Consider the following 14,383-nt stretch of genomic DNA (forward strand, 5'->3'; position numbering starts at 1 on the left):
AATGTATCTCAATCAGTGTTCTGAGCAGGCTTAAGGAAAATGGTAATGGTTTAAATAATACGCTCATAATAGCCCTTACACACATGCTTACACACATTCTTACAGTGTCTGGTAGGATTCTTGATCATTGTGGCATAGAATGTAAGCACAAGTTCTTCAGTAGGAAAACCCATGAAGAAATGTAGTAGCTGTGCAGGACAAGTCGGAGCCTTCTTTGTGGTGGCACCCTATTTGTGGAGTTTTCACTTATTAACAGCAGAGGTGGCAAACCTTCATAAAGACAAAGAGCTGCATTCCCGTCTGTGAAAGCTTCTTGAGGGCCACATGCCAGTGGCAAATGAGGCTGGAGGCAAATGTGGGCCAAGCAGCAAATGTAAATGTTGTCTTTATACCATAAACTAGTTTCTACACACACTGATGCACCCACCCTGCTATTCTCTGTCAGGACAAGCAAGAGGCATTCTCAGAGTTCAAGGACACATTCCAGCCAGGCAAAGGGTATGAAGCAGGGCCTGTGATGGGTGTTGCCTGGGGAGAGTCCTGAGGTTCGGCCAGAGAAGCCTAGAGGGTTTCATTTGGCCTCAGGCCTGAGGTTCCCCACCCACAGCTATGTTAGGCACCTACACTGTGACCACGTGAACAGCAAATGAGGTGTACCTGTTTACTCAAACTTTTTAGGTTTTAAACAACTGACTGATTTAGCTCTCTTCTCCTTTTTAGTTGTCTTTGTTGGTGTAAGAACATATTTTTTTGTTTTACTGCTTTTTCAAAATAAAAGAGGACTTGGAAGTGTGCCAGGCGTGAATATTCTTGCCTGTATTGGTTCATTGTCTTACTCTGGCAACCAGGAGGTTGTTTACTAGTCTGCTCCCTGCCAGTCTCATTGGTGGTTCAGGGAGAAAGTCCCACCTACTTGCCCCTCTGCAAACTTGCTCTCTTCTTCCAGTCACGTGGCCTTGATTCATATATTGGTGTGTTGCCCTTTTATTTATTTTTCTCTTTCTGCACAGTTCATGCATTTACTGGTTGTTTATAGCGAGGACAAAGGCTCAGAGTCCCTAAATCAAAAGTGATGCTGGCATAATTATAAGCACAAGCTGGCGTTGCAAAGAGGGCTGCAGGGAGAGGTTGTCAGAAGACGGGAGAATCCAAGATATATTAACCTCAAAAATTCCAGCTAATCACTTCTTCAATGTGAGCAATCCATTTTTTGAGATATGATTATTTGGGGACTTTAGTAATAATAAATAATTCTAATAGATTACAAACAGGGAGGGCCTGACACTACATGCTTTTCAAGAATCCTTCCATTGCACTTGCTTAACAACAAACTTTCTCCGGTGTTGCAGTGGGGTGCTAAGGGAAGCACTTTATTGCCTAGTGGAAAATAGCAGGTTGTGATTGGCCACCTTTAATCTAATGTGGCTCCCGAAGGCTTTCAATCTGCCATAAATCCCAGCATGTAGTGTTGCCATTTTGAGCTGAGATGTGTTGCCAGATACAGAATGGTTGTTTCAGATATGTAGCCTGAAGATTCCATCTAGGTGGCTAATGGCCACCAGCATTTTTCGGAAGCATCTTTGTCAAACTGATTCAGCCCTGTGCCTCATCCCAATGTTTTGTTTCCAGCACTATCCAGTCAAAGAGCAATGCTAAACAGCTGGATTATTGCATTAATCTGCCCCCATTAAAGATCCATGCAAGATTTGTCTGGGAAGGAAATGGAGAAGTGTGCATAGGAACAAAACTGCACATGCTACTAATATCAACTTCATACTTGGTTTTACATCAGCCTTCAGTACATGTACCAACATGTGACTATTGACATCCCCAGTTTTGCTCATAAATTGATACAAGCATCCTTTTGAAGCAGAAAGGGTTAATTGACAGAGTTGGGAACGAAGCTGTATCTCTTCTTATCCAGTGTAGCGGGATCTCTGCTGAAGGGCTGGTGCGGAATGTGGACTCTTAATGCAGGGAAACGTCCTTCCTGCACATTATTAGGGCAATAACTTGGGACTCCTGGATTTGAGGAACTTTAGTGAGCTCTGTCAGAAAGGCACTTCTATTACAGGCGTTGGGTTACCCAGATCTCTTTGTGGGCAAATAGTCCTGAATCTCACTCCTGAACCTAGATAGGTCTCTGAAGGAAGCAGAAAAGAGCATAGAACATCAACAGTTTTAGTCACAGGTCCTGCTTGAGGGAAACGCCACACATAGCCAGGGGAATAGGTCCTTGTGGTAGCCAAAACCAGCACCGTTTATCAGAGTCCTGCATTTTGTAGCCTGAGAGTTCTGTCAAACTTGATTGCACCAAAAATCTTGCAAGATTTGAGAATGCCTGCTCTTCTTAGCTGCCTGTGCTTTTGGCTGCCGAGGTGAGTGGAGCATTGGGCCTTCCCGCTGCCGCTGAGACAGCCAGGCTAACGGAGCCTACCTAACAGATTATCAGCGCCCTGTGAGTAATAGACTCCTCATTTAGTTTTAATACATTTTGCATAGAGAGCAATCAACCTTCATCAGTCTTAAAGATGAATTGGCTTAGCCAGCTAAATTTTAAAGATATTAGTTCGACAGCAGCCGCATAAATCATAACGTTTTCTTAATGACGGTAAAATTAAAATATACTCTTGCTTGAAGAAGCCAATGGAGCTTTCATGTTCACAGGCCAAATCCTCCCCCAAAATTAAAGGAAAGCTTAATTGATGTTCTCTAAAGCCGAGTAAACTCAAAACAGTCCCGCTTCTCCTGAGTTGGCCTCGTATTTCTTCTGCGGTCTATTGGTAGATCTAAATCCATCCAGACTGCTTCTGTCCCTTCCTATTCTTGAAGCTGCCAATATATCAGGCCAAAACATAGCAAGGCAATAATCCTGGCTGTTTAAAGACTCTGGGTCCAGCTGTCAGCCCTTCCTCGCTTGTCATTGATGGAGCTCTGATTGACACATGAAGGAGATCCTCCTTATTTCCTTCTGCTAGTATATAGAAGACAGCATATCTGGAGCTGCGATTAGCAGGGAGGAGTGAGCTAGAAACCTAGCAAAGCTCTTTCAGATAGGAAAGGTGCTTATTCTGAATGGAAAGCATCACATGGCTTCCCCCCAGATCTCAGCCATGCAAGTGTTGTTCTACTGGCTAGAAAACTTATATAGTGAGGTGGTAGATTTTCTAAGGATACATGAAGAGCCTCAAAACAGGATGTGATGAAATAGTGTTGCCTTGTGAGGAGATGCTGTTCTCTTAATCAGGGTACCATGTGTTAAGAATCTAATCTTCCATATTTTATTGCTGACCCTTGTTGGCATCTTCAGAATCCCATTAGACATCTCATTCTGGCTACTTCCACATACTCTAAGGCAGGGTTTCTCAAACTTGGGTCTCCGGCTGTTGTTGGACTGCAACTCCCATCATCCCTAGCTAGCAGGACCAGTGGTCAGGGGTGATGGGAATTGTAGTCCAAAAGCAGCTTGAGGCCCAAGTTTAGGAAACCCTGCTCTAAGGGAACCTCTGCCTGCCCTTTGCGGATTTGGGAATTCTTCACAATCCCCATTTCTGGCCTGAAGTTCTGAGAACCTACTGCAAAGGGATGGGCACTATGGGGGGTAGTAATGACTAAGAGAAGGCAAAAATTATTGTTGCCTCATGAGAATTCTGATAGTGCCTACCTGAAACCAGGCCTCTGATTGGCTTACCTTGGCAGCCAGTAGAAATCTGTTTCCCTCTCACCACTGCAGTTGATCCCTTCACTTGTAGGTGAGGCTGATTTATGTGAGTATCTGTGCTGTGTCTTTCCTGATTTTAGGCTGATTGTTTTTCACAAGATGGTTGTAACCATGCTGTGATTGTCCATGAGGCTGACAGCCTTGGTGGTGTGTCCCAGCAGTATTTGTCAATGCAGAGAGATGCTTTACATGCTATAATCCTCCTGCGAGTTGGTAATGCGAATCTGCTCTAAATTATTTAACTGGTCAGAGGCTGGAAGCAACTGGGAAGTTTTTCCAGTTTCCTGCTCCCAGTATCTTCATGACTTGGAAGTGGCCCTTTGAGAGAGGCTGATATCTGTATTTCCTATTGAAAAATCAAGGAGCACCGACCTGATACTGGAAACTGAGCAGTGGTGCTTGTGTAAGAAAAGGGCAAAGGGCAGAAATGGAAAGAGGCAGGTATCCAAAGTCGATGTCCTTCCAGGTAGTCCTTGTTATACTTGGGTTTTTGGAAGCCCAAAGGGTGTGTTTGAAGGCCATTAGCTTGGCTAGTTTTCCCTTCATGCTCAAGTCCCCCTTTCCCACTTGAAATTGTGCTTGAGTTCTTTGTACTTTTCTTTAGCTGAGTTGCTCCTGCCTGTAGGGTTGTAGTGAGGGTGGTTTGGGGTTTTTTTTGAGCTAAGCGTGATCTCATGCCCAGCTTGGGTTCCGTTCCCTGCCCCTGCCTAATACTTCCCTGCTCCCCATACCCCCCTCAGCTCCACTGTGAATGTGTGTTCACACTTCTGCCAATTGAGTTAGTGTGTGTGCTCTTTGTGCCTCTTTGCGTCTTTTGTTAGAAAACTGGCTCTGTAAATGAATCCCACGGCTCTGGGCTCGGCAGGTAAAGGGAGAAGGAAGTCTGTTAGTGCACGAGTCTAATCAGGCTGGCAAGAGCAAGTAAAGTAGGGCAGCATCGCACATTAGCTGCTGTGTAATTGAGCTCTTTGATGGGCAGGGCACTGCGGGAGAGGGTTCGAAGCGGAGCAGAACTTTTGTTGTTAATTCAGTTGCACATGGAAGCTGTAAAGCTGTGCATCTCCGCATCTTGGCACCGGGAGGAACTGAAAAGCCCTTGCGACCAGGCTTTTCAGTCCCTGCCCTTGGCCCTCGTCTGCAAACTTTCAGGCCTTCTTTCTGCCTCCCTCTCCCAGCACTTGATTTCCCTTTTCTCTCTTTCTTTCTTTGGCTCGCTTTTTTCCCCGTGCACTATAAAAAGCAAAGCTCCCTTGCCGTTTGAACTAGGCGGCTGTGAGTGAGGGCTAGCTCAGAGCTGTGTGGCTGTTACCTTTGTATTCCAGATGAAACTGCCGAGCTCCGTGGGACAGAAGAAGATTAAAGCCTTGGAGCAGATGCTGATGGAACTCGGAGTAGGTGAGTAAAGAGGGCAGGTAGAGAGAGAGAGAGACCCATGGAGCAAAGCCTTTGTAGTCGAGAGGGGCTATTTTTTCCCCCAAGTAATACAGCCAGTTCCTTGAATAACACTATGTGAATGGGTTTGAAAATAAGATCTTATGTGTTTTGTTAAAAAAAAAGAAGCAGCAGCAGAGGGGTAAAAGCCAGAAGATGATGCACAAGAATATCCCCCCTCAAAAAATTCCTCCCAGTCGAAAAGTATTTGAACAGAGTCTTTTGTCTCTTTCTCTCTTGTTTGGGTTCTTTAAGCCATCGAGAGTGACAGCCCAGTATTAAGGAGGCAAATCTCTTCGTGCAGGGAGAGGTACTGTGAAAGGGGTTAGTGGCCATTGTCTGTGAGACTCTGCCTGGCTTTTGTGCATCCTTGTTGCTCCTCTTCTGGATGGGTCCCACGCGACCTGTGTGGGGATATGCCTGGCCTGCACTTTTTGGCTAAGGGGCAAAATACAACCCCCCTCTAGCCTCTCCTGGGTAGGGGAGGCAGTGGACTCCCTGGATTCAGCGAGTACAGTAATGCTTGGCTTCAGTGGCTTGCTCAGGTTGTGTACTAACGGGGTTGCACAACTGATGCCTTCCCTTGAAGAGGAGCTTCTTCTAGACCATCCCAACCTTGGGTCTCCAGCTGATTTGGGACTACAACGCCTATCATCCCTAGCTAGCAAGACCAGTGGTCAGGGACGATGGGAACTGTAGTCCAAAAACAGCTGGAGACCCAAGGTTGCAAAATACTGATCTAGACTGTCCTCACATCCCTGGCTTGGCACAGCAGTGAAGGCTTGGCTGGCAGTGAGTCTGATGCAGGCAAAACTTCCCAGTTGTGCTACATCTGGGGCAATAAAGGACTTCGACTTTTTAATGCTTTCTGCTTTAGCCAGTATGGACTGCTTTAGCCAGTATGCTCCTACAGAGGAGCATTGGAGCAGTCTGCAGCTGGCAAGGGACAGAGTTCCCTTGCTTAACTTTTTTCCTTTCGCCTCCTCCAGACCTGAGTCCAATGCCGACAGAGGAGATTGTCCAGATGTTCAACGAGTTGCGCAGTGATCTGGTGCTGCTATATGAGCTCAAGCAAGCATTCGCAAACTGTGAATATGAGCTGCAGATGTTGCGGCATCGCTATGAGGCATTGGCCAAAGCGGGTAGCACAGGGCCCAGCACAGATGGTGGCTCACATGCTGATGGACAGTCAGGCTTGTGCACTGAAGAGAGCAAGGGTGACGCAAAGGAGCAGATCATTGATGTGGTGGGGGCTCCCCTCACACCCAATTCGGTGAGTAGATATTGATGTTGGCATGCCCTTGCACCCCTTTAGGCCTGCTTGAAACACTATCACTGCAAAGGTCACTCGGGAATCATAGAATTGTAGAGTTGGAAGGGACCCCAAGGGCCATCTAGTCCAACCCCCTGCAATGAAGGACTCTGAACTAAAGCATGCATAGCAGATGGCCATCCAATCTCTGCTTTAAAACCTCAGAGAGTCCATCACATCTTGTGGGGTTCTGTTCCACGGTCAAACAGCTCTTACTGTCAGAAAGTTCTTCCTGATGCTTAGTCAGAATATCCTTTCTTGTAACTTGAAGCCATTGGTTTAAGTGCTACCCTTCAGAGCAGGAGAAAACAAGCTTGCTCCATCTCCTCTCAGTAAAGGAGATCCTCTGTCTTTCCGCTCCATGGTTCTATGCCCAAGAAAGTTTTTTTCCAGTGGAGTAAATGGGATTACTCCAATGACTTTTGCTTAACATGGATATGATCAGGTCATTAGTCAGCTGGCCACCAAACCCTTCTTGCTTCCTTGCATAATGGCTGTCCCAGTATGTTGGCACAGCAGTGTGTCAGGATTTTTTTTTTAATGACTTCTTTTTTTGATATTCAAGTAACTTTCTCTGTAAGCTCTAAAGGTGACATGGAGTTTTGAGTAATCGCTCATTCTTAGAGGCTTCTGCTACTGAATGGGCTTCACCATACTATTGAGCCCCACATCTGTGTGTCATAAATTCTCACCTGCTTTGGGGGGCGGGGTCAGCAAGCCTCAGCAGCAGGCCAGTTCAGAATCTGTTTCTTCCTCTAGAGAGTTTTCACTGACTTGCGTCTGTTTGCAAAACATTGCACTTATGTTTCCCTAGTGCTGCTCTTTTCCAACTCCATGCTTGGAATAGGAACAAAAAGAATGAAGGCAGCACCAGGAGGGTTAATGTGACCTGGGCTCTGACATATTTGAAAGAAATATAATCAAGTTAATTCACTGCAAGGCAAATTTGGTACCTAAAGGGCCCCCCTGTTAAATACAGCTCTGACCTTTACCGGCTGGTTACACAAAGACGACACAATTAGATTAGTCCAAGACAAAAGGTCAAGCGCATTCACACTGTGACCACTTTATGCTGTCTTTGGAGGGGAAAGAAATTCCACCCAGCAGGAGGGGGGCATCTCAGGGAGGTTCACTGTTGCTGCCAAGATGGAGGGGAGGGGCATAAGTATGTGGGGGAGTGGTGTCATTGGGGTGTGTGTGGAATGACTTCTGCCAATCAGAGAAGCTGCCCCACTTTTGGTGGAGTGTGTGTGTGTCTCCCTGCCCTTCAGGGAGCTGATCCTGCTGCTGTAGGAGTTATTTGGGCATAGAACAATTCTGCTCCATGACTAAAGCATCCAGAGTATTTTTCCTACTGCCTGTCTCTATGTATATGACACCACCTGAGTGAACAAGTGGACATTGGCTTAAACAAGTGGTCAGTGAGCGATAATTTTCTGCAATTCTCAGACGTGGGAGCCATTGTTGTTGTTGTGGCTAGATTATTGGGGTTGAACATGGGAAGCCTGGGTTCAAATCACTATTTGGCTATGAAGCTCCGTGAGTGACTTGGGCAAGGCAGCATCTCTCAGGCTGGTCTACCACATAGAATTGTTGCTAGGCTAAATTGTCATTCTGAGCTCCTGTGTGGAAAAGTGTAACAAATAAAACACTCTCTAAATGCTCGCAGCTCCAGTAGTGTGGCCTTTCCCCAATCCATGATATGCAGAAAAGACAAGAGCACAGAACAAGGCCGGCAATCACACGCAGAATGAAGTCTATTAGGACTTTACCCTGGCAGCCAGGGTGATTCTGTAGACTAGGGAACACATAAAATATCATGCCTGTCTCCAACAGCTCTTGTTAAGTTGCCTGGCATGGAGCTACTATGTATGTGGAGAAACACATCTTGGCTTCACGTTTCACCATGTTCTCTGCATATTAAAAAGTGCCTTGCTTGGTATTTTCCAAAAGTTCTAGCTTTCAGTTTTCTGCTCCCTCTCCTGACAGCACCTCCTTCCCAGTAATGAATTTGGGATCCTCCCCACTGTATCCTGCATTAGCAACAAACCCACCCACCACATGCTCTCTCATCCCAAATAATATATACAGGCATTTGAACCACCTGTGAATGGCAACCAAATTGCTGGTCATTGGTGTGGACCTGAAAGACTACACAGGAACCTTAGGGGAGCAATTGTTCCTTCCCCAAAGCTTCTTCAATATTTCCCTTGGGGTGCTAGCTCTGTTACAATGGAAAGTGGACTCTTTTTTGTAATACTGTAGGAGAGATGGTCTAGCATTCAAGCATCTGCACGTGACACCACTAGGCTTTTAGTGCTACATTTCCCTCTCATCGCAGGCTGGAAAAAAATAGAATATCCACCTTCATAGGCTCAGCTTTTGGCCACCGGACTGCCAGCCCAGTGAACCCCAGCCTTGGTTAGTCTGCTGTGGGCATGTCATGATGCCCACTGCTGGCAGCCCACAGTGAAGGGAGCCTTCTCCCCACCCCCACCCTAGAGCATTGCTCTGCTGACCCAGGAGGGACGCTACTCTGGGCCTTTGCAGGGTGAAAGGTGAGTATAACTTGGGAACAAATTAGTTCCAAGCAGAAGTGCAGCCAGTTACTCCAGATTAGAGCCTTTGATTTGTGCGACTCAGACTCCACTCGCCCATCCATAATGAGTTGACTCTCCTCAGAATTCCTCACATCAGCGCACTTTGTTCCTGGGCTCACAAGTCAGCCCATTAATGGGGAAAGGAAAGGACCTTGCCTCTAAGAAGTCTCAGGTTCAGAGTCAGAATCATTTGACTTTTAAGCTGCCTTTATCTGAACTCCTGCCGGCTCCTTGTTTTCTGAGCCTGCTTGAAAGTGAGAAGTTACATTGTTAACATCAAACATCCTTCCTTCCAGATGGAGTTAGAAAGCTCGCTTGCGCGTCTATATAAATGTGTATCTGTATCATGATACGTGTGTGTTTTATAATATATATTTTCTCATTTTAAAATCATTCCTTTCCATTAACAGGGAGCCAGGTTCCCAGGCTCTTGTAAATTACAATGTAGAACATTTTTCCTAACCAGACACTTTCCGTTTTTGCCCACGGCGACGGGCAGAGCCAAGCTAGGGAAGGTGATTAATATGAATTTGTGACATATTTGAAAGATGGCTCTTTTGCCATATAAAGATTATCAAACACATGCGCTCATCCCCATTAATTCGGCAGCCTCCCTGGGAAGCTCTCGGGCCCCCACTCCTTTGTTTCCAGGTTGGGCTGGCTGCTTTAAATGTACCTTTGCTCCTAATTTCCCCAAATTCTAGGTATTGTTTTTCACAGGGTGCCAGTTAACGAAGTGGTGCTCTTTCCCCACTAATCAAAGCCACTGAAGGCAGTTAGGCATGCATTTTCTGCCATGGAGATAGTTGCATCCCCAAGAAGTGTGGGGGCTTCATTATTAATACAGGCTCTCAATCATTTATGCCTGAAACATTTAAAACAAGGAAAGGTGGGGGACGGCAGCCTGTGGTTCCCAAGAGGGCTCATTTTAATTTCTTTCCTCCATTCACCGTAGACCTGGAAAAGGAGAGGGTGCTGGGTTTTTTTGTTTGTTTGTTTAAATGCCTCTCACTTCCTGCATTGGCCTTAAGCTGCCAATGTTGCTTGATAATTTCTGTGAATCATTTCCCTTTTCTCTGCATTCGCACTCTCTCTCCCAGTTGGTCTGTTGAGGAAACTTCAGGCACTTTTAGTACAATTTGCAAACATCCCAACTTTGCTAAGTTTTCACTGTGTGCCCTTGGGAGGGGCCTGTGACTGATTTAGGGGTCATGCATCAGCCAGTGGAATCTGCAAATCCCGTTAAATGCTAATTCACAAGCTTCAGGCAGGCTTGTGGTTACCTCTACTCCTTTCCTTTGTGTCAGACCCAGAAATACTGGCTCCGGAAAGGTCTGCCCCATACCAGGGGGTTTGTATTGGAACTTTCATCCTCTTTTCATCCCTTCCTTAGTTTTGTCACTAGAGTCATTTATAAGACAATTTATGGTGAAAAAACAAGCTTAATGTTGTGCCTCAAGGTTCCTCCAGGGCTTTTAAGTACCAGGCCTGGTCCAGAGTCTTCTCAGGTGTTGTGTGGTGGTTTTCTTCCTGAATTCCTTGTCTGGACACACCCAATACCTTGGGTTCTAGAAAAGGGTTTGTGTTGCATCTAGCACTGAGCCGAATGGTCTGACCTCTTATTAACACCTGTCTTTCATTTCTGCTTCTTGGAACAGAGAAAGCGCAGGGAATCTGCTTCCAGTTCATCGTCTGTCAAAAAAGTGAAGAAGCCATGAATAGCCTGAAGTTCCAGATCCTGGATGTCGGAGGATCAGGACACTGACTGCAGGGGCAAGATGGCTGCATTTGCCAGTATGCCTACTTTATGCTATGGGATTCTTGCAGTGACATTGCCCTCTCGTTCCAGAAAAGGGTGTTGCCGCCCCAGGTAAATGGGTTGGACTTCCTTGCATTAACAGCCTCATACTGGTTGTTGCTGTGGTGATTGTGTTGTCTTTCCTATGTCTGATTTTTGTAAACTTCCTTGTAAATACAGAATCCATTAGCTCTTGTTCCGTAATCTGAATCTAATCCAGCATTTGTGGGTGGGCAGAAGCACCTTTATGGAGGTAGGAGCTGCTTTCGTCTAGGTAGATCTTGAGCTGGAGTAGGCAGGTGCTGGATCATCAGCTAGATCTTATGGATTAGAATAGTTTTTATGATGCATGTGAGGCAGGAGGGGACGAACGCCCGCCTAAGACTCCCTAGTATAATGTTACACATGATTAACTATCTCACAGCTGCAAGGAACACTCGGTTGTAGTAGCAGAGACTGCAATGCACAGCTACATGGATAAATTATTTTATTGAAAACTTATCTTTGCAATAAAAGAGACATATCTCAGGCTGCTTTGAACACTGAAGGTCTTCCACCTTTTGCAGTGCCACCATTGAAGCATGGTCTTTTTTATGGTCCTAGTTGGGCACTAATTCTCACACCACCATCCCATTCCCACTGGAAGACATGCTTGCTTGTTTCTGTCTTATTCTTACACAGTGTTCTTCTGGATGTCCACAAAGTTCCTATTTCCCTCAGTGTTTCATCTAATTATAGAACAGTTGCTTGCCTCATGTGCCCTGCATATGAATTAAACAATAGAGTTGAGGAAAAGAACCCCATACTGTATCTTAGGTGATGCATTCATTCGTTGCAGGAGGTATTTCCTGCTCTGATGAGAGGGGGTCATGCCTCTGCCAAGATGTTGTCTGCTCTCCATGTATTTTTCTAAGTCCTTATACTAAAAATAATTTAGATTTTCCGTTTGATTTAAGCAGTGGCACCTTTTTAGTTAAACAAATTTTCAATATCAATTTAGCGAGCCAATTTAATGCTGCATCCCTAGTTTTCTCATCTCTCAGGTAGCTGAGGTACCCTCCCATATCTATTTAAAAGTAGCCAGAATTATTCTGTGTTATTTTGTGGACATACATACCCATCCCGAGTGTCGTGGTGAGTTCTTTGTGCTAACATAAAAAAGTAGTTCTACAGACTCTTTTAACAGGACAATCCTGTGTGTATTTGCTTGGAAGGAAGTTCCATTTTGTTCAGTGTGTTCCTGTTGTAGCCTGCTGCATGCAGACCAGTATCTCTTATACCCTCCAGAGGCGACTTGGTGTGTGATAATTGTGTTGATTAGTGACCAATGGAGCAACCAGCTGTATGCATGCTGGTTTTCCAAGAACCAAGAAGCATCCATTTCTCATTGCTAGACTCAGCTTCAGCTGTGAAGGTTTGGTTTGATAGTGTAGGGTTGAATATTCCAAGTCAGTATAATTAAGCCTGTGTATACAATTGCAGGAAAGGCTATGTTTTGCTATTAAATATAGAATTCAGCACCAAGAAGGAAGTTTCTAGCCCATAAGCTTTTACAAAGGTCACCTTGAAGGTGCGTGAGTATTTCTGGTGAGATCTCTGAAGCCATAGGAGGGCTAAGTAGGACTTCTAGTGATCAGACTGTGGTGTTTTGCATAGCTCTTTACCCTTCCCTAGAGTAGCAAAATAAATTATGCAAAATGAGCAAATATGTGCACATTTGCATAATGCATACAGGCCATGGAATTCCAGTTTTAATTTTAATTTTGATGGGGTTTTTAGTGCAGAACACAAAGCCCTAGGTATAACCCTTGCCCTCAGCAGGAAGAAATTGACTGGCTACGTCTAAGACTTCAGTCGCATGTTCTCCAGTGTGTGGCAGGCAGTGAAGCCAGTGATACCTTCAAGAAGAGCTAACTGTAAGTAACTTTGGTTTCACCAGTGTAAAAATATTGAGTGCTAGCCTATGAGGTAGCCCTCCATTCTGGTCTGGAGTTTCTCCTACTTGCTGACTGTTTTAATGACTGAATTGTACTCTTCCCCCCCCCCCAGCCCTTTCAGATATTCATCTTCCATCAGAAACATGTTGGAAGAGGGGCTATGATACTTTTGGCCTGCTGCTGTCAGACCTAACTCATGCTCTACCTTCCCCTTCCCATTTCAAGTGCAACTGGGAATCGATAGTGCATGACAACGCCCTTTGATTTACATTCTTGCTGGCAGAAAGAAAGGTCAAAGGCCAAGTTCTTCGTTTTCATAGAAAACTAATTAGACGACTCCATCGACACTGAATCAATAAAACTGATCAGGTGATTACACAGAGGGAGCCATTAAAATCCCTATGACCTTTGATCTCAAGTCCCTAACCTGAGGTGGGAAAGGCTCAGTTATATTCTCTAGTGCTTGGAGGACAAACCTCCCAAAGTGAGATGGACTGGCCTACAAGGCTTCAGTGGGTGGTGGAGGACACAGCCTTTGCTGACTCTGCTGGTTGTATGTTAGTATGTTCTCATTTCAACCCCTACTGCATGAATGGTCATGTGGATAGAAAGGCATGGCAGACATAGACAAAGGGTTGATAAGGCAATTACCTTCTGCAGTGGTTCCATAAAGAGAGAGGTGGCCCTAACTGGAACAGACCCCCAAACTTCACTGCTACAATGGGAGGGGAAAGAGCAGAGACCTACACTGAAAGGGGATAGTGATTTATTTGGGGCTTTGTCTTAACCTACGGAGTCAATTAGTATGTTCTCCAAGCAGCTTGCTTTGTTTTCAATCTCCCATTTGTCATTGTTGTCTAAATCATAAAAGATTGTTCACATTGGTGCATAAGCCATCTTAGGTCATGTAGCACTAAACAAACATTTGGTAATTATTCATTGGCCTTCTGTGTTCATGTTTATTTGACTTCTATAAAATGAGTCATGATTTTTTTAACATGTAGCTCCAGGCTTTGCTCTGTTTTACATGGTATATTGTCGTAGCTAACGGAGAGAAAAGGATGGGAAACCATATAAACTTCAACAGGGGCCAGTATCTAGACCTGAGTATTGCCCTCTGTGAACACCACTTCTACCTGCAGATTGGGGAGGGTGCATGAGCCAAAGTGTTCTCCTGTGGCCGAAGCAGCCTATGCACTTTGTGTGCTAAGCATCCTTGATGGTGCAATGAGCTGAGGTGATGAGATGTAAATATTTGGCTTCTTCAGGATCCTCCTTTCATTGAGGGGCCCTTCAGTAATGTTAAACAGATGGTATGAAAACATTTTAATGGTGCCCACTGATTGGCAGTGGGTGCAAATACCACTTTCAGCAAAACTCAGCTTTACTTGGGAGCTCCAAATCTAAAAGGTGTCAGATACAAGCTCCACTTGCTAAGGAAGAAGCAGGCTCAAACTTTAAGGTTCCTGCTTCTTCCTTTGCAGCTGCATCTTTGCCTGACATCACATTATGTCAGGTGTGAGGCAGGTGAGTGTGACTTGGACAAAATGGCCCCTGAGGCCTCATTAGGGCTGTGGGCTGGAG

The 14,383-nt window shown here is 45.2% G+C and overlaps 1 protein-coding gene across 2 annotated transcripts in view; it reads left to right on the forward strand.

Moving 5' to 3' along the window:
• DMAP1 (DNA methyltransferase 1 associated protein 1) overlaps nucleotides 1–13,734 on the forward strand; it is a 38,124-nt gene extending 24,390 nt beyond the window's left edge. For both annotated transcript variants that reach the window (XM_081009475.1, XM_081009474.1), the window contains exons 9-11: nucleotides 5,044–5,116; nucleotides 6,142–6,425; nucleotides 10,723–13,734. In XM_081009475.1, coding sequence (XP_080865601.1) covers nucleotides 5,044–5,116; nucleotides 6,142–6,425; nucleotides 10,723–10,782 — 417 coding nt within the window. In that variant the 3' untranslated portion in view covers nucleotides 10,783–13,734. The remainder of the gene's footprint in view (nucleotides 1–5,043; nucleotides 5,117–6,141; nucleotides 6,426–10,722) is intronic.
• The last annotated feature ends 649 nt before the right edge of the window (nucleotides 13,735–14,383 follow it).

Source organism: Podarcis pityusensis (genome assembly GCF_964106645.2).
Source record: "Podarcis pityusensis genome assembly, chromosome: 6".
In the NCBI taxonomy this organism is placed as follows: domain Eukaryota; kingdom Metazoa; phylum Chordata; class Lepidosauria; order Squamata; family Lacertidae; genus Podarcis; species Podarcis pityusensis.